The 19,565-nt window shown below is 38.9% G+C and overlaps 1 protein-coding gene across 6 annotated transcripts in view; it reads right to left on the bottom strand.

The window, feature by feature from the left end:
- DNM3 (dynamin 3) overlaps positions 1 to 19,302 on the bottom strand; it is a 628,097-nt gene extending 608,795 nt beyond the window's left edge. For 4 of the 6 annotated variants that reach the window (XM_005690649.3, XM_013970161.2, XM_013970162.2 and 1 more), the window contains exon 1: positions 18,961 to 19,289. In XM_005690649.3, the coding sequence (XP_005690706.1) occupies positions 18,961 to 19,121 (161 nt within the window). In that variant the 5' untranslated portion in view covers positions 19,122 to 19,289. Of the gene's footprint in view, positions 1 to 18,960 lie in introns of all 6 variants that reach the window. The other 2 variants (XM_005690651.3, XM_005690650.3) reach the window with 1 other exon arrangement.

Here is a 19,565-nt window from a genome sequence, read left to right as displayed (position 1 = left end):
CCCCAAAAAGAAACCCATATCCATTGGCAGTCATTCTCCATTCTATACCCTGCCTTAGCTCCTGGCAACCACTAAACTGCTTTCTGTCCCTACGGATTTGCCTATTCCAGACATTTCATATAAAGGGAATATGCTATGTGGTCTTCTGCGTTTGGCCTCCTTCACTTAGCATAATGGTTTCAAGGTTCATCCACCTTGTAGAATGTATCAGTTCTCTATTCCTTTTTATGGCTGAATAAAGTTTCATTTATGAGTATACTACATTTTGTTTATAGATATACCACATTTTGCTCATCTGTTCATCAACTGATAGATATTGGGGGTATTTTCACCTTTTGCCCTGTTACAAGTAATGCTACTATAAACATTCATGTACAGGTTATTTTGTATACTTAGGTTTTCATCCTTGTCAGTGAATGCATAGGAGTGGAATTGCTAGGTATTATGATAACTATGTTCCATTTTAAGAATCTGTCAAACTGTTATCCAAAGTGTCTTCACAATTTTACCACCAACAATGTATGAGGATTCCAGTTTCTCCATATCCTTACTGAAACTTGTTATTACTCATCTTTTTTTAATAATGCCCATTCTAGTATACATGAAGTGATCTCTTATCATGGTTTTAATTTGCATCTCCCTAATAACTAGAGATATTGAGCATCTTTTCATGTGCTTATTGGTCATTTGTATATATTTATTAGAGAAATGTCTATTCAAATCCTTTGCCCATTTTTATTTATTTTTTTTAAATTTTAATTGGAGGCTAATGACAATATTGTGGTGGTTTTGCCATACATTCAGATGAATCAGCCATGGGTGTACATTTGTTCCCCATCCTGACCCTCCCTCCCCATCCCATCCCTCAGGGTCATCCCAGTGCACCAGCCCTGAGCACCCTGCCTCACGCATTGAACCTGGACTGGCAATCTATTTCACATATGATAATATACATGTTTCAATGCTATTCTCTCAAATCATCCCACCCTCACCTTCTCCCACAGAGTCCAACAGTCTGTTCTTTACATCTGTGTCTCTTTTGCTGTCTTGCATATAGGGTTATCATTACCATCTTTCTAAATTCCATAAATATGCATTAATATACTGTATTGGTGTTTTCTTTCTGACTTACTTTTCTCTGTATAATAGGCTCCAGTTTCACCCACCTCATTAGAACTGATTCAAATGCATTCTTTTTAATAGCTGAGTAGTATTCCACTGCATATATGTACCACAGCTTTCTTATCCATTCATCTGCCAATGACATCTAGGTTGCTTCCATGTCCTGGCTACTGTAACAGTCTTTGTCCATTTTTAAATTGGATTATTTGTCTTGTTGTTAGGTTACTAGTCCTTAATTGGATATATACTTTGCAAGAAAAGTTTCCCATTCCCTGAGTTATCTTTTCATGCTCTTAATAGTGTCCTTCAAAGCACAAAAGTTCTTAATTTTGATGAAACACAAGGTATATTTTTTAACTTTTTTGTTCACTTATATTTTAATTCTCATAGCTAAAAACCACTGCCAAATCTAAAATTATTAAGATTTACACTTGTGTTTTCCTCTAGGAGTCTTATAGTTTAAACTTTTATACTTAGGTCTTCTATACATTTTTAGTTTTTGTATATGATTTGAGGTAGGGGTCCAAATTATTCTCAATTAAAAATAAATTGTAAAAAAGAAAAGTTTTCACCCAGATAGTGATACATTTAATTTTAATTTTGCATCAATCATATCATGGCCATGTGGAAGTTAGATTGAAGAGTTATGGATGGGGAAAGCATTAAGTGAATCCCTATAGTCCAGAAGATAAAAGATGCTAACTTGAACTCAGTCAATGATTGTAGGAATTAAGCATCACCGGTTGTAAGAATGAAGCACAGGTGATGAATTTTAGAGATACTTAAAAAGTAAAGCTGTTTGGAGATCAGGGACCTTGGCAAGGGCAGTTTCAGTGTACTGATGGGAAATGAAGAGAACATTTCATTCCTTATACACAGCTGCAGAAATAATAGAAATTTCAGAAGTGATAAGAAGCCAGACTTTGGGACTACTAACAGGAGCACCAAAGAAGCTTTTGGAAAAACACAGATTACTCTGGTTTTACATGAGACCCAATGAGTCAGTCTCCATGAGTGGAACCCAGGAAGCCTCATTTTGACAAATTCCCCAAGTATATCATACACATATATTTATACATGTACTTGCTTTTGGAATGCTGAAATGGACCAGCCTTTCAAATATAATCATCCCTTGTAATTCAAATATATTTGTTCCTGGGCTCAGCAAGAGTTCAGATAGCAAGGGCTGGAAAGATAGGGAATTCCCAGGTGGTGCAGCAGTTAAGACTCCATACATCCACTGCAAGGGCTGCTGGTTCAGTCCCTGCTCGCAGAACTAAGATCCCACATGCCAACAAGGCACTGCCAAAAAGTTTTAAAAAAGAAAAGATAGGGAAGGAAAGAGCTAAGCCAACATAGCTAAAGAGGGGAGATGACAAAATAGGAGAATCATAAGTAGATTTCTATCATTAAGAAAATGGAAGGGAATTACATCCAATATCATATAATAACTTAAAATATAATCTGAAAAATGAATCTCTATACTGTACCTTGTGGCTCAGCTGGTAAAGAATCTGCCTGCAATGCAATACACCTGGGTTCAATCCCTGGGTTGGGAAGATCCCTGGAAAAGGGAACAGCTACCCACTTCAATATTCTGGCCTGGAGAATTCCATGGACTCTATAGGTCATGGGGTCTCAAAGAGTTGGACATGACTGAGCAACTTTCACTTCACTTCACCATACTGTACACCTGAATCTAATGCAACACTGTAAATCAACTATACTTCAATTTTTCAAAAAAAATTTAAATAAGAAAAATGGTAAAGTTCAGGTAAGAGAAAGGACAGTTTAAAAACTAAGGCACAAGGGCTACAAACAGTTTTTCAGCTAAGAGCATTCGTTCATCAAACATAATGTTATCTCGTAAGTGTCAAATAGAAATATCTTTCTAAAAGTCATGATCTTTATGTCCAGTACCAGCCCATCTTAAGTTGGGCCAACAATTTAATTCATGAAAATTCAATAAAAATTAAGTATATAAAACAGAATTGCATAAGTTACTATGGGGAATACCAAAAGAAGTTTGCGGTCTGCCTCAGGGACCAAAAACTACAACTCAGTTATAAACCTTGAAGTGCTAAGCAGCATGGAACTAAACTTAGAGAACCATCCAGAGGTCAGAGAAGGCTACAGTCTGTGACTTCTGGCCCCATCTCAACTTATCAAAGTCTTATTCTCATGCACATTTCAAACCCTGCTCATTCACTCAGTCGTGTCTGGACTTTTAGTGACCCCATGGACTATAGCCTGCCAGGCTCCATTGCCCATGGAATTTTTCAGGCAAGCATACTGAAGTGAGGTGCCATTTTATTCTCCAGGGGATCTTCCTGACCCAGGGATCGAGCCCACATCTCCTGTATCAGCAGGTGGACTCTTTACCACTGTGCCACCTAAGAAGGCCCTTTTCAAATCCTACGTCTCTTAAAAAATCTTTCCTGGACTCTCCAAAGACATGTGACATTTTCCTTTAAGCATTCAGACCACTCTGCACCTCCAAAGGTGTTCAAATTCTGTCTAAACCTTCACCTCCAGTAATAATCATAAACAAAGAACTATGCGATAGCAAGAACCTTCAACATCAAAAACCTTCAAAGAGGCTCAACCTGCTTCCCATTTACACCATGCCAAGAAGCCAGTCAGTCTTTACCTCCAGCCTCTATCCTTCTGGTGATGAAATACTTACTGCTCCCCAGGTGACTCATTTGATTTCTTAGTTGTTCCGCTGAGCAGTCTCCCTTACATTAAGTTTAAATCTGTCTGCCTATAACTTTCAACCATTTATTTAAATTCTGTCTTCTGGGGACACAGAGTCAATTTAATCCCTCTCCAATTAATGGCTCCTCAAATATTTGAAGACATCATCCTGACCCAGCCAACAACTTTCCAATAAATGCCTTGCATAAAAATTGTTAGCCTCAATTCAGTTCAATCACTCAGTCCTTTCCAACTCCTCCTAACCCCATGCACTGCAGCACGCCAGGCTTCCCTGTACATCAGCAACTCCCGGAGCTTGCTCAAACTCATGTCCATTGAGTCAGTGATGCCATCCAACCATCTTATCCTCTGTTGTCCCCTCCTCCTCTCACCTTCAATCTTTCCCAGCATCAAGGTCTTTTCCAACGAGTCAGTTCATCACATCAGGTAGCCAAAGTATTGGAGTTTCAGCTTCAGCATCAGTCTTTCCAGTGAATATTCAGGACTGATTTCCTTTAGGATGGATTGCTTAGATTTCCTTGCAGTCCAAGGGACTCTCAAGAATCTTCTCCAAAACCACAATTCAAAAGCATAAATTCTTCAGTGCTCAGATTTTTTTATAACCCAACTCTCACATCCATACATGACTACTGGGAAAACCATAGTTTTGACTAGACGGACCTTTGTTGGCAAAGTAATGTCTCTGCTTTTTAATATGCTGTCTAGGTGGGACATAGTTTTTCTTCCAAGGAGCAAGCATATTTTAATTTCATGGCTGCAGTCACCATCTGCAGTGATTTTGGAGCCGCCCAAAATAATGTCTGTCACTGTTTCCATTATTTCCCCATCTATTTGCCATGAAGTGATGGACTAGATGCCATGATCTTCGTTTTTTGAATGTTAACTTTTAAGTCAGCTTTTTCACTCTTTCACTTTCATCAAGAGGCTCTTTAGTTCTTCTTCACTTTCTGCCATAAGGGAGGTGTCATTTGCATATCTGAGGTTATTGATATTTCTCCCGGCAATCTTGATTCCAACTTGCGCTTCCTCCACCCCAGCATTTCATATGATGTACTCTGCATATAAATTAAATAAGCATGGTCACAATATACAGCCTTGATGTACTCCTTTCACGATTTAGAACCAGTCTGTTGTTCCATGTCCAGTCCTAATTGTTGCTTCTTGACCTGCATACAGATTTCTCAGGAGGCAGGTAAGGTGGTCTGGCATTTCCATCTCTTTAAGAATTTTCCACAGTTTGTTGTGATCCACACAGTCAAAGGCTTTGGCATAGTCAATAAAGCAGAAGTATATGTTTTTCTGGAATTCTCTTGCTTTTTCTATGATCCAATGAATGTTGGGAATTTGATCTCTGGTTCCTCTGCCTTTCTAAATCCAGCTCGAACATCTGGAAGTTCATGGTTCATGTACTGTTGAAGCCTGCCTTGGAGAATTTTGAGCATTACTTTGCTAGTGTGTGAGATAAGTGCAGTTGTGAGGTAGTTTGAACATTCTTTGGCATTGCCCTTCTTTGGGACTGGAATGAAAACTGACCTTTTCCAGTCCTGTGGCCACTGCTGAGTTTTCCAAATTTGATGGCGTATTGAATGCAGCACTTTCACAGCATCATCTTTTAGCATTTGAAATAGCTCAACTGGAATTCCATCACCTCTTCTAGCTTTGTTCATAGAAACGCTTTGTAAGGCCCACTTGACTTCACATTCCACAATGTCTGGCTCTAGGTAAGTGATCACACCATGGCGGTTATCTCGGTCATGAAGATCTTTTTTGTACAGTTCTTCTGTGTATTCTTGCCACCTCTTCTTAATATCTTCTGCTTCTGTTAGGTCCATACCATTTCTCTCCTTTATTGCGCTCATCTTTGCATGAAATGTTCCCTTGGTATCTCTAATTTTCTTGAAGAGATCTCTAGTCTTTCCCATTCTGTTGTTTTCCTCTATTTCTTTGCATTGATCGCTGAGGAAGGCTTTCTTATCTCTCCTTGCTATCCTTTGGAACTCTGCATTCAAACGGGTATATCTTTCCTTTTCTCCTTTCATTTCCTTTTTCATATCTTTCACATCTCTTCTTTTCTCAGCTATTTGTAAGGCCTCCTCAGACAACCATTTTGCCATTTTGCATTTCTTTTTCTTGGGGGTGGTTTTGATCACTGCCTCCTGTACAATGTCACAAAACTCTGTCCATAGTTCATCAGGCACTCTATCTATCAGATCTAGTCCCTTAAATCTATTTCTCACTTCCACTGTATAATCATAAGGGATTTGATTAAGGTCATACCTGAATGGTCTAGTGATTTTCCCTACTTTTCTTCAATTTAAGTCTGAATTTCACAATAAGGATTTGATGATCTGAGCCACAGTCAGCTCCCAGTTTTGTTTTTGCTGACTGTATAGGGCTTCTCCATCTTTGGCTGCAAGGAATATAATCAATGTGATTTCTGTATTGACCATCTGGTGATGTTCATGTGTAGAGTATTCTCTTGTGTTGTTGGAAAAGGGTATTTGCTATGACCAGTGCATTCTCTTGGCAAAAAATGTGTTAGCCTTTGCCCTGCTTCATTTTGTACTCCAAAGCCAAATTTGCCTGTTACTCCAGGTATCTCTTGACTTTCTGCTTTTGCATTCCCGTCCCCTATGATGAAGAGGACACCTTTTTTGGTGGTTTTTTTTCTAGAAGGTCTTGTAGGTCTTTATAGAACCGTTCAATTTCAGCCTCTTCAGCATTACTGGTTGGGGGATAGAATTGGATTACTGTGATATTGAATGGTTTGTGTTGGAAACGAACAGAGATCATTCTGTCATTTTTGAGACTGCACCAGGTACTGCATTTCGGACTCTATGGATTATGTGGACTACTCCATTTCTTCTAAGGGATTCTTGCCCACAGTAGTAGATATAATGGTCATCTGAATTAAATTCATCCATTCCAGCCCATTTTAGTTCATTGATTCCTAAAATGTCAATGTTCACCCTTGCCATCTCCTGTTTGACCACTTCTACTAATTTACCTTGATCCAAGGACCTAACATTCCAGGTTCCTATGCAATATTGCTTTTTAAGCACTGGACTTTACTTCCATCATCAGTTACATCCATAACTGGGCATTGTTTTTGCTTTGGCTCCATCTCTTCACTCTTTCTGGAGTTATTTCTCCACTCTTCTCCAGTAGCATATTGGGCATCTACCAACCTGGGCAGTTCATATTTCAGTGTCATAATTTTTTGCCTTTTCATACTGTTCACAGGGTTCTCAAGGCAAGAATACGGAAGTGGTTTGCCAAATTTGTTAGCCTCATTACCCTGATAACAACAGCCTGTGCATATCAACCCTTGTACCCTTCGGGGTCACCAGGTTCTTTGAAGGATCTGTTATATGCATAGAATCTCACATTTTCTGGCATGTAAGGGACTGTAAATGACACACTGGGTGAATACATCCATCTGCTAAAAGAATTTTCAAACATGTTATTTTTCAACTGGTTTAATCATTTACCTACAATCAGACAAGTTTCTTAAACTCTCTCTGCCCTCAAAAGTCAGATAGACATCATGTAAAGAAAATATAACCCAGAAATAATCTGTCAGATATGCATATTAAACACCTTAATAAATAAGAAACCTTGGTGAGAGACAATTTTTACTATATGCACTATTGGAATGTCAGAGGTGTAATCACATAGGCATATTCCTTTTTCAATTAATTTTAAAAAATAAAAATAATAAAATTATCTTCATTTTAACTCACCTAGTAAAGCAGTATACTGTGAAATTTGCCTTCTGTTACACAAAGATATGTCCTACCATGGAAATATAGAATAATTAAATAAATGACTAAAAGTAACATTAGATTTAATCTAGTCCAGAGGCATTCAACCATTTTGAGGACAACCATAGTAAGAAATACATTTTATACTGCAGCATGGTACACATATACAAATATACAACTAACACAAAAGTTTCACAATACAGTACTTATCATTACCTGGAAGGAACTCTGATACTCTTGTTTGAAAAAAAATGCATCCAGTCCAACATCCACCCTATCCTCAACAAACATATTGATGAAGAACATATGCTTTAGTTTGGATAAACATATACAGTCACATAGCTAAATCATTCATTTAGCTCCTACTACGTGCCAGCATTGTTTATGGAAGATGACAAATGAAGTGCAAGCATTCCTGGCCTCATGGAAACTGCAAATGGCTGGACAGACAGACAAGGCAACAAACTGTACAGTAAGATCCCCATGCAGTGAAGTATGAACAAGGACCACTAAAAAGGAGCCTCTAAATCAGATAGGGAGAGTGGAGGAAGACCAATGGGATGACAGTAAAGACCAGACTAATCCTAGCTCTCCTTGATTTCCATCATGTTACCTCAACTCATCCGAGGTATTTCCTTTAACAAACATCCAGGGAACATCTACTGTGGGTATAAATTAAATCTACCTCAAACTAAATAACTCACAATAACTCATAACTCCCTCCTTTTTAGATTCTATTTGTGTTTTTTCTTCAAATCTTTTCTCCTCCTTAAAATATATGAAAATAATGGGCTTCTGTTTTATTAACTAGAAAACAGATGCACATACACACAAAGCTCTAAGCCTCCTCTGGATAATCCAAAACTATTCTTACACAAAGCTTGAGGCATACCTAGAAACATACAGAAAATGTAATTCCAAACGGAACCAGTTAACTAGCTCAGAGCTAAAACTGGAGGTTAACAAGTTGTGAAAATGTCAGTCAACTCAAGATATGAATCTTTCCAATGAAAATAAAGTCACTGGGTATTACTTCAACACCTACTTCGAGAAGTTTGATACTTCTGTAAGGTCTAATAGCACCTGACACTATTTTTCTTTTTTTAATATAAATTTATTTATTTTAATTGGAGTTTAATTACTTTACAATATTGTATTGGTTTTGCCATACATCAACATGAATTTGCCACAGGTATACACGTGTTCCCCATCCTGAACCCCCCTCCCTCCTCCCTCCCCGTACCATCCCTCTGGGTCATCCCAGTGCACCAACCCCAAGTATCCAGTATCATGCATCGAACCTGGACTGGCGATTCGTTTCATAATGATATTATACATGTTTCAATGCCATTCTCCCAAATCATCCCACCTTCTCCTTCTCCCACAGAGTCCAAAAGACTGTTCTATACATCTGTGTCTCTTTTGCTGTCTCACATACAGGGTTATCGTTACCATCTTTCTATCTTACCTCCTGATCCCTTGGCTATAGGTCATTTCTCTTCGTTGACCTTCACTAATATTCTTGCTAAGTTGTCCTCCTTCACCAGTCAGACTCAGCTGTTTTTCCCACTTCTACCTCCATCTTTGCCTACAACTTCATCTAACATTTCCAAAAGATAAAGATATGCTAAGAATGGTTGTGAGAATTGGACTGTGAAGAAAGCTGAGCGCCGAAGAATTGATGCTTTTGAACTGTGGTGTTGGAGAAGACTCTTGAGAGTCCCTTGGACTGCAAGGAGATCCAACCAGTCCATTCTAAAGGAGATCAGCCCTGGGTGTTCTTTGGAAGGAATGATGCTAAAGCTGAAACTCCAGTACTTTGGCCACCTCATGCAAAGAGTTGACTCGTTGGAAAAGACTCTGATGCTGGGAGGGATTGGGGGCAGGAGGAAAAGGGGATGACAGAGGATGAGATGGCTGGATGGCATCACCCACTCGATGGACGTGAGTTTGGGTGAACTCCGGGAGTTGGTGACAGGGAGGCCTGGCGTGCTGCAATTCATGGGGTCCCAAAGAGTCAGACACGACTGAGTGAGTGAACTGAAAGAATGGTTTATCAGTATCACAGAATTAAATACTTTGCTTAAAATTCATTCTCTAGGAGAGTATCTGAAAATAATTTCAACAAAATTCCTTTTAATTGTATTATCTCTATGTGATTAATTCTACTATGTTCATTATCTCTGGTATTTGCCATTCAAACCCTAGCATGTTACTTAACTTTTTCCAGTTCAACCATCCATATTTCTAAATTGAAGTTAATAAAACATGCTTTTACTATACTCTCAAGGATACTGTAAGGATTAATAAAAATAAATGAGAAGTACTTTGGAACTCTTGAGAGGGAAGAGTATACAAACTGGACTTGTATATATGTGTTTAAATATACACTGGAGTAATGCTAAATGTGAGTAATGCTTTCTTTTAAAAAGATCCAAATATACTTTAAGATCTAGAACTAACTGTAATTTTTAAATCTTTAACTTAGATCTAAAAGTTAGCATTTTGATGCAGCTGTAATCTTCCAACATCCACAAAAAAATTTGTCAATAGACATTACTATCTATTGTCTTTCCTAAATTTGCTTTTGTTTCAGAAAATGCCGAGTTTAGATAAAAGACTTAAACTAATAGCAATCATTTATTGAATGCACTATTACAGGCCATGCACATTAAACACTACTATCTATCTTCTCTCCTAGATTTACTTTTGTTTTAAAAAGTTAGAAATTGTCCATTTCTAGATAAAAGACTAAAACTAGTAACCACTAAACAAATGGATTCCAGTACCAATTCCAACATGCGGAGGTTGTTTCTCACACCAGCAATAAGCAGTGCTCTGGACAACAGCTGGGTATCCTACAATTCAACTCAGTTCTGACATGATCTACCTGGAGAAACCCTCAGACTTCACAGGTTGACAGCTCAGTTCCACAAGACCACCCTCTCCTGCAACTTCAGGCACCAATCTAAAGCCCAGGTTGTTAGAAATGTTTCTAACCAACTAGCTACAGATTAGATGTTCCCACGACCTCCTCCTTGGTCCAAACAACTTGTTAGAGAAGTTCAGAAAACTCAGAGAAGCATTGTATTTATTTTACTACTGTTTTATTATAAATAGGTATATATCAGGAAGCCATATGGAAGAGACATATAGCACAAGGTATGAGGAAAGGGTGAGGAACTTCCATGCCTTCTCTACTCTCCCCAAATCTCCATGTGTTTGCCAGCCCAAAAGCTCTGTGAATTTTGCCCTTTTTGGGTTTTTTATGGAGGCTTCATTACATAGTTGTGATAGAGTAAATCATCGGCCACTGACAGACTTCCCTGGTGGTCCAGTGATTAAGAATCCACCTTGCAATGCAGGGGACTCAGGTATGATCCCTGGTCCCAGAAGATACCACATGCCATGGCGCAACTAAGCCCAAAAGCATCAACTATTGAAGCCCACATGCCCTAGAAGCCATACTCCGCAATAAGCCCATGCACCGCAACTAGAGAGAACTCTCACGACAACTAGAGAAAGCCAGCATGCAGCAATAAAGGCCCAGCACAGCCATAAATAAATAAATTTTGTTGGTCATTGGTAACTGATTTGACTTCAAGCCCCTCTCCTCTCCCTAGAGATTGTGGGAGGATTGGGGGAGGAGCGGGCATGGGGATGAGACTAAGACTTCCAACCCTCTAATCACAAGGTTGGTTCCACTGGCAAAGAGCCCTCATGCTTGGGTGCTTTCCAAAAGTCACCTCAGTAACCTAACAGAAGACACCTTTTTTTCAAAACTTAGGAAATTTCAAGGGTTTGAGGAAAAATAAGTGAGAAACTATGAACACAGACCAAATATATTTGAGAATTATATTTTGGTCATGTGAATGATTAAATACATGTTTTTCTAATAAATCTCAATATCATAGAAATCACTTATTAAATGCTTATTATGGGTCACACACTTTACAGCATCTTACTTGGAACCCAAAAGCACATAAAACAATGAAGTCTGTATTACTGTCTCTATATTGCAAATGAGGAAATTAAATCTCAGTGAAGTTCAATGCCTTGCTGAGATGCCATGTTTGTATCCATTATGGAGTCAGAGGTGGGACTGATATGCCTAGCAGCAAAGTCTGCCCTCAGTTACCAGAATATGATGATGATGATTTCTTTCCAAATTCTGGCTTTTTCAGGGTCTAAGAAAACAAATATATTAAGTAAGATAAAGCACACATCAAATTATTTAAATGGATTAGTCTTTTCAATTTCAAGCCACAAAAACAACAGACAATAAAGTCCTGCAGAAGCCCTACTCACTTCTAATAGGTATGAATGTGTTATTCCCAGAGATAGCACGACCTTTAAGCTGTGAGAAATGAAAATAAGACACCATCACAAAGAAGCATTGAGACACACACTTTAAACTCCTGGAAATAGAGAATCTTCAGCAGGGATGTTTATAGGAAAGACAAAATCTAAAGCAATACTGTATCATTCATATAATTCATGGATTAAATAAATCATTCTTTCTCTCAAAAATCTCATCCACTTCTGAAATAGTAACCTTTTCATTATATTACTTAACTTACACACAATGTTTCAGAAGCTTTCCCCAGTTTAAGCAAGGCCAATCAGTGACCAACCCAGGCATGACTTTCTAGATATGCACAGCTGGTAGGAAAATATTAATAAAGTGTGAAAACATCTACTATTTCATATAGTCTTTTCCCCGGGCCCATCTGTTTCCCAAAACTTACAATTTACTCTAGTGTATGTGTTGTGTTTGGTTGCTCATTAGTGTCCAACTCTTCGAACTACAGCCCACCAGGCTCCTCTGTCCAGGAAATTCTCCAAGCAAGAATACTGGAGTGGGTTGCCATTTACTCCTCCAGGGGATCTTCCCGACCCAGGGATTGAACTTGGGTCTCCAGCGTCTCCTGCATGGGCAGGCAGGTTCTTTGCCACTAGGACCAGTGTATTAGCCTGAGAAACATCCTGTTCCCTGTCTCTTTACCATATTATGTATGGAGGAAAAAAAAATTCATGGCTGGTCTACCATCAAGAGAAGTAATGGAGAGGAGTAACAAGCAGAAGGAAAGATTGGTCCAATGAAAAGAAATGGGAAAAGGAGGTAGTAAGGATGAGAGGGAGATAATTTAAAATGATAAGAGGAGAAAGAGAAGATGATGAACTGCCACTGGGCTCCCAGTTCTAAACACCAAGTTCCAAACTCAACTCTGATTCTATTTCTGACCTTGGGCAAATCTCTTGTTTCTCTGTAACCTAATGTACTCCAAGAAGTGAGCAAAAGTAAAGCCAGAAGAAAGTTTCTTATAGAACCTACTGAAATGCCTATTTTCCTACTGATTTTAAAAAAGCTAAGACAGCTCTGACCAAAAAAAAAGAAAAACACCAATTTGGTATTAATAAACCTTCTAATTTTCTAGAATGGTGTTTAACTCAGTAATGCAAATCACTTAGTATCAACCTTCCCTCTGCCTGTACCTTCCTTTGTAAATACATTCTATTCTCAAGTTTGCTTTTAGAACATTTTCCCTAACATTTTGTCTTCTACTTACTCAACTCCTTTAACTAAACGCCTTATTCTTAAAAAACAGAATTCCATCTCCCTTAAGTATTAGTGCCTTCAAGGTCCTTAGTTAATCTGATCCATCCCACCCTCAATGTATCCAGTTATATTTTTAATCTCCCCAACCTCTATTCTTTCCTGCTACTCTTCTCACAGGCCCTATGCAACATACAGTGTCTCTTTGTGATAAACTGACAATCTAAATTCAATGCCTTGTTGTCAAGTCAGACACTGAGACACAGATTACCACCTCCCTGCTTTGACATCGATACTTCAGTGCATGCAGCCTTGAGCTAAAATGATACTGGCTGCCAAATGACACTGAAATCTCCAATACTGTCTATTTTCCACTACATCGCAACTCAATTTCAGAACTGTAGTTTTTCAGAGGTTTTTCTTTTCTGTTGGAATAAACTGACACAGTATAAATTATTTTCTCCCATTTAATTTTCATTATACCCAACTGTCTTCATTTTGCAAAATCTTTGAAAGTTGTGATCTCGTACCTTATGCTGTCAATTCTCATTTTATATATACATCAGCTTCTGTACATTCATACTTCCTTCTACATTCTTACCCAGGATACCTAGAACTCAATAATACCCACTCATTGACTTTATTTGCCCACATTTCTCCAGAGTTATCAACCAGAATCACACCCAAAACTAAATCCCTGCTTGGCCACTTGCTAGTCATGTGACCTTGCACAAATTACTTGTCTCTCTAACCATGAATCTCCTTTCTTATTAACATGGGGATGTGAAAACAAGGTACAGAAGGCTTGAAGCAGGTCTAACAGCATCCGTGCCTGCCAACAAGTAAGGCGAAACAAATGCTAGCCTCCTCCTTCCCTCCACTTTATAATGTTCATTTTTGGAGAAGGAAATGGCAATCCAAATCCTTTAGAATTTTTAAATTAATGCTGAGTGTGAGAAAAAAGCAAAGCAGACGTAGACAAAACTTCGGCCATCTAGAAAATAAATGGTTTGTTCTACACAGTACACTAGCACAGAGTTCTCTTGTGGCTCTGGTGGATGAGGAAAAGAAAAACTCTTCTATTTCTTTGAGCTGTTTGCAGTTCTTTCTTAAAAGCAATCATAATTTAAGCAAAACATCATAATTTAACTCTACTTATTAGGCCCAGCACAAAGTACTGACTACCTAAGACAAACAATTTACTAAATGTATGTCCCATTGGTAAAGGACCCAAGAACCTACTCTCTAGAATAGCTAACTATTAAGTTCCCATTCCTTCAAAGTTTTGGGTAACAACATCTGCCCAACTTCATTCTTAAAGAAGTTAATCCAGTGCATTTTTTTATATCTGTTAATCATAAGTAAATTTCAAAACAGAGATATACTATCCAGTCCAGTTCACTGAGGTATATTGCTTCTCAGGAATTATTACTAGTTGATTGTTACAAGTAAATCCTACCAACTGAATTTGTGATAACCTAAAAGTATATTACACAATGTGAATACAGTAAAAATATCTTTGTAGTTTCAGGTTTTAGCAATTAACTGTTGAATAAAACAGAGCTCATGTTTCTGACACTTTAAATAGGCTCTTGGGAACCATGAAGTATGATTTTCAACAATTATCACATTTTAATTGTTAGCACTCATTTATCTAATAACTTTAATAGTTGGAAGCCATTTATTGAAAAATATTCACTAATCAAATGCTTTGATATTTTTTTAAATAAAACTATTTCAGAATTAATAATTTCACTAAAATGCATGCTACTGCTTCAATTTTTAAAAACTCTCTTGAAATTAGTCAAAGGATTTAAGAATAAATTAGTATCTAAGACATATAAGTGGCTTTGAATTTTTAAAAAATTATCTGGTCATGTCTATTCAACAACAGCATCAAATGGTTCACTTTTAAGGTTCTCCAGCAAAATAACTCTAATTTGATAAATCAACATACCCATGTTTAGAAACTTTCAACAAAATAAATATACCTTATATGAGATTTTCACATTGACACGAACTCCCCTCAACATACTCACTTTATCTTTTATTTGACCCCCACTCATCAAAAAACCTACTTGTGCACAATTGAAAGTCTATTTTACCATTTAGGCTAGAATAGAATAATGTGAATCCTCTGCCTACATAATTAGCATTGAAGAACTAATGTTTCTAACAAGTATATCATTAAAAAGCATTTACACATTAGCAACTAGTACAGTTTCACTTAACACCACTATAAACAAGTTATATTCCCTCTCAACACATACTTAAATAAATAATCCAATTACATCTTAGAGCTCCCTTCAAGAATGTCTAATATAGTAAAAAAACAAAACAAAACAAAAAAAACGACTTATCTCTTAACTCATGTTGCTTCTACTTAAGGGGTTGCCTCAAACCCTCTGTGAAATGAGGCAAGACAGACTGATTTAAATAAATTATGAATTAAATTATTAATATAGCAGTTTGTTATTATTTTAGGTGGTAATTTGAAGTGTGATCAAAGAAAGACGTCAAAAGTATTTATCAGAGAAAATGGTAAATCTCAATATGGAGGAGTTCAATACAGCCCAGAGGTTTTAGAGCACAAGTATAAAGCTCAGATACCTCAAGCTGAATCCCAGCTCCACTTGATGTATTACAAGTATTCTATAAACGTTGACCATTATCATCATCTCACTGCACTGTTTAAAAAAAGGTAGGGTGTAAAAGTAGTTGAATAAGTTCTTCTACACACAAATAAGACCAATGGACAGACCCCATGCCATATAGTGAACCCCTATATTCAGACAGCCCCTATATACTTAGACCACTGAGTCTCAGCTTCTATTCATTAGACCTTAAGCTGCCTCTCACTGAGAGCCTATATCTCATCTGAACACCCAAAAGAACAATTTGGTTTCTCACACTATATTACATTATATTAATATGTAAATTAATCACTTTAACAAGAAAATCACAAACAAGTAGTACATTCAAGACTCATTTTATTCATAACAGTCTCAAAACTTGTCAACCCAAAATTAGATTTTAGAGTTACAGCTAAATGAAGTAAACAAATTCACATCCAAATTCATTCAGTGGTGTCAAAAAATCAATATAAACAGACAGAGAAAGAGACAGTCCACTAAACATGGATTGCTAAATGTTAAGAAGAAAATGCATCATTATTTAAGAGGACAAGCTTAAATGGTGAACAAATGCTACTAATTTACCCAAGTAATGAGCCCTTGTTTTATGACTGCATTCAATAACTGCATAGAGGTCAGAGCCTTAAAATGAAAACAGCTATATGTAAAAGAGGAAAGTTTCATTCTTAAAGAACCTTATCTTTATTGAAAATTTTCTGGATAATAAAAAGATAAAAGGTTACAGTATAATATGAGCAGTTTTTTCCACTTAGAATGAATCTCCTAAGAAAATACAGAACTCCTTTTTCCCTAAGGTTTGTTTATAATTAGAAATTAGATTCCTCAATAATTCAATGACTGAAACCTTTACTAAAATCAAATTACTTTTTTAATTAAATTTTCACCTAATATATAAGTTCTGCTGGCAGGTGTCATCTCTACAGATAAAAAAGCTTGCTATATTTATTAAATCAGTTTTTTCCTTTATGCCCATCCTTTCCTTTGACTTGACATTCTTATAGTATTTAATTATTGGTAAATTAAATTACCAATAAATTACTAATGTATTCTGATAAATATGCTGGTATACATACTATTTACAATGTCCCTATTTTTCATTCTATCATAAAGAGTATTCAAGCTAAAATATTTTACTCTTTCAGATTTTTAAAATTCTCATTTGGAAAGAGGATAGCTAGTGAGGAAAGATATTTACAATTTTATTACAGCATCAGTGACTATGTTCAGGATTGGAAAATCTGAAGAACAGAATCAAGATATGTGGATAAAATCAACATTAGGTTCAAAAGTTCTTGCCACAAAAAGTGCATTTATAAGGCAGATTCATCCAACTAAATATATGAAAGATGCATAAAATATGGTCATTGCATTTGAATTACTTACAATTTTAATCTTTAAGTATTTGTTTAAAAAGCAAAAGTAATTAAATGATTATTAAGGCTTCCTGTTAAATGCTCTGGAGTTTGTAAATCCCAAAAAAAACCTCACCAAACCTCACTTTCACTATAGATACCACTTTAAATTTACTGAATTTCATTGACAATAAATCAAAGAAAGTAAAACCCTTATGTATGTGACTATTTTGTGTACACGTTTGAAATCACATATTCATCCGTCACTAGACCATAAGTCTATGATGACGTAGGCAAAATGCTTTACCATCACTTTTCTCACCACTAAAATTAATGATAAAACTGAGAAAAGTGATTAAGTGACTTAGTCAAAGATAACAGCCAACTGTCAGCAATCTTACTTTTTTAAAAACTAGGTTTCTTAGCTTTCTAGTTCATCAGGAAGGGGAAAAAAAAAATCCTTAAGAGTATCATCTGAGAGAAAAGAATATACACTTTATGGATACTACCATTCCCAAAGATGTGGGAATATCTAAATTTTACACAAACACTAACAAAAAAGAAAAGAAAAGCCAAAAAACAAACAAACCACGAACCTTCTGAATTCAAAATCACTAACCAGTCAAACAGAAAGAGTCAAGTACAGTCTCTGTATTGTACCATCGCTGGCCCCCTCCATCAGCTATTGTACATTTCTACCTAGTTTATTACTAGGAAACAGATTTCAGTTTTCATAATGCTTTCCAATGGGCTTTTCTTAGCAAATGTCTGCACTCCTCAGGCAAGGCCGTTAAGGTAACTTAATCTCTCATGCACTGCTCAATCGGGTGGGGGGGCGGGGAATGCTGATTCCCAATTTAAAAATGTATTATTTGGGTTTTTCAGAATTAAAAGTAACTACGAAACCTGGAACCATAATTTCAATTCAGCTGTTAACTTGAAGGTTCGCAGGACAAATAAAAGCTTATGGAATCGAAGATGATGCTGGGGAAGGGGGTGCAGAGAGAGTATGAGAAAGATGCTGGTCCATTCCGAGATGATGCAGGAATGACATGGCACCTGGACAACACAAGTCCCAGTTCACCCCCCTCTCAGAGTCTCTGCCTCGGTTTCTCTCTATGCCTGGAGCTGTGAGTAGGTGCACACGCAAACGCAATCACCTTTTACTGTTGGACTCAGTGAGGAGAACGGTGGGGAAGCGTCGTGGGTTAAAGCCTCACCACAACAAACGATTTCTTTCTCCTCGAACCCCGCCTCCCCTGCTAGGAGCAGGCGACGACTGTCTCGAACAGTAGACAGCTGACAGAAGCCGAGAACCAGGGCGAGAAGGAAAGCATCTCCAAGGGGGGAGGGGCAGGGAAATGAACCCCACAGCCTCGCGGAGAGCCTGGGGAGGCTGACAGGAAAAGGAGGAGGATATTGAGCCGGGAAAACAGAAAGGGGACTGGGAAGCTCCCGGGAGAGCTACGCATTCAGGCTGTCCCCGGGGCTGGCGCGCAACGGGCGGGAGGGGGAAGTCATCCTGGGGCGGACCCCCTCCCCGACTCCCAGACCGGAGGACGGGGAGGAAATGGCTTTGTATCGCAGGATGAAAGGCAGACAGGAGGGCCACCAGGCGGGGAGGGACAGAGGATGCCCGGAGCCGGGACGACCCCGCCCGCCGTCACGGACACTGCCGCTCTTCCCTCCCATCCGCTGCAGCCCCTGGTCCAGCCTCCGGCTCCTGCCCTCGACTCTCCAGCAGCCTGAAGTGGGGTCGCCCCCGCCTCCTACCCTCCCCCTCGCGTGCTCACCTGCCCACGAAGTTCTCGAGCACCGAGCTCTTGCCGGCGCTCTGGCCGCCCACCACGGCGATCTGAGGCAGCTCCAGCAGGCAGCTCTGTCCCAGGGCGGAGAAGGCATCCTGCAGACGGTTCACCAGAGGGATGAGCTCCTCCATCTCCCGATTCCCCATTGTGCCTGCCCCGCCAGATGCCCGCTAGTCCCTGCTAGTCTCTGCGACCTGGCAGGGAGCCGGGGCCGCGCCACCCTCGCCGCCGCTGCCGCGCTGGGTTTAGTCAGCCGGGTACAGCCAGACGTCGGATCCCGCCACGGTCCGGCCTCTAGTGCGCTCCTGACAGCAACGGCCCCGAAGCGCGCCTGCGCAGGCGGGTGGGGGCGTGGCCTGATTCGACCGCCCCGCCCTCGCCGGGATGGGCGGCTGCTGTGCCCTAGGCTTCGCCAGACCTCCCCGCCCAGCGCGCACGCACTGCCTCCCAGCTGCGGCCAGATGCCACCGCCTCTGTCGTCTGGTGCCAAGGTTCAGAGATAGAGTTAACAGCACTCGGTCAGGGAATGGCATGAAATAGCAGCACCAGCCGACAGCACTGTTCCCTTTCAGTAGCTACTGTAAGCGAAA

This window comes from Capra hircus, chromosome 16 (genome assembly GCF_001704415.2).
Source record: "Capra hircus breed San Clemente chromosome 16, ASM170441v1, whole genome shotgun sequence".
NCBI lineage: Eukaryota > Metazoa > Chordata > Mammalia > Artiodactyla > Bovidae > Capra > Capra hircus.
Note: the sequence above shows the minus strand (reverse complement) of the source record. Positions and strands in the feature narration are given on the sequence as shown.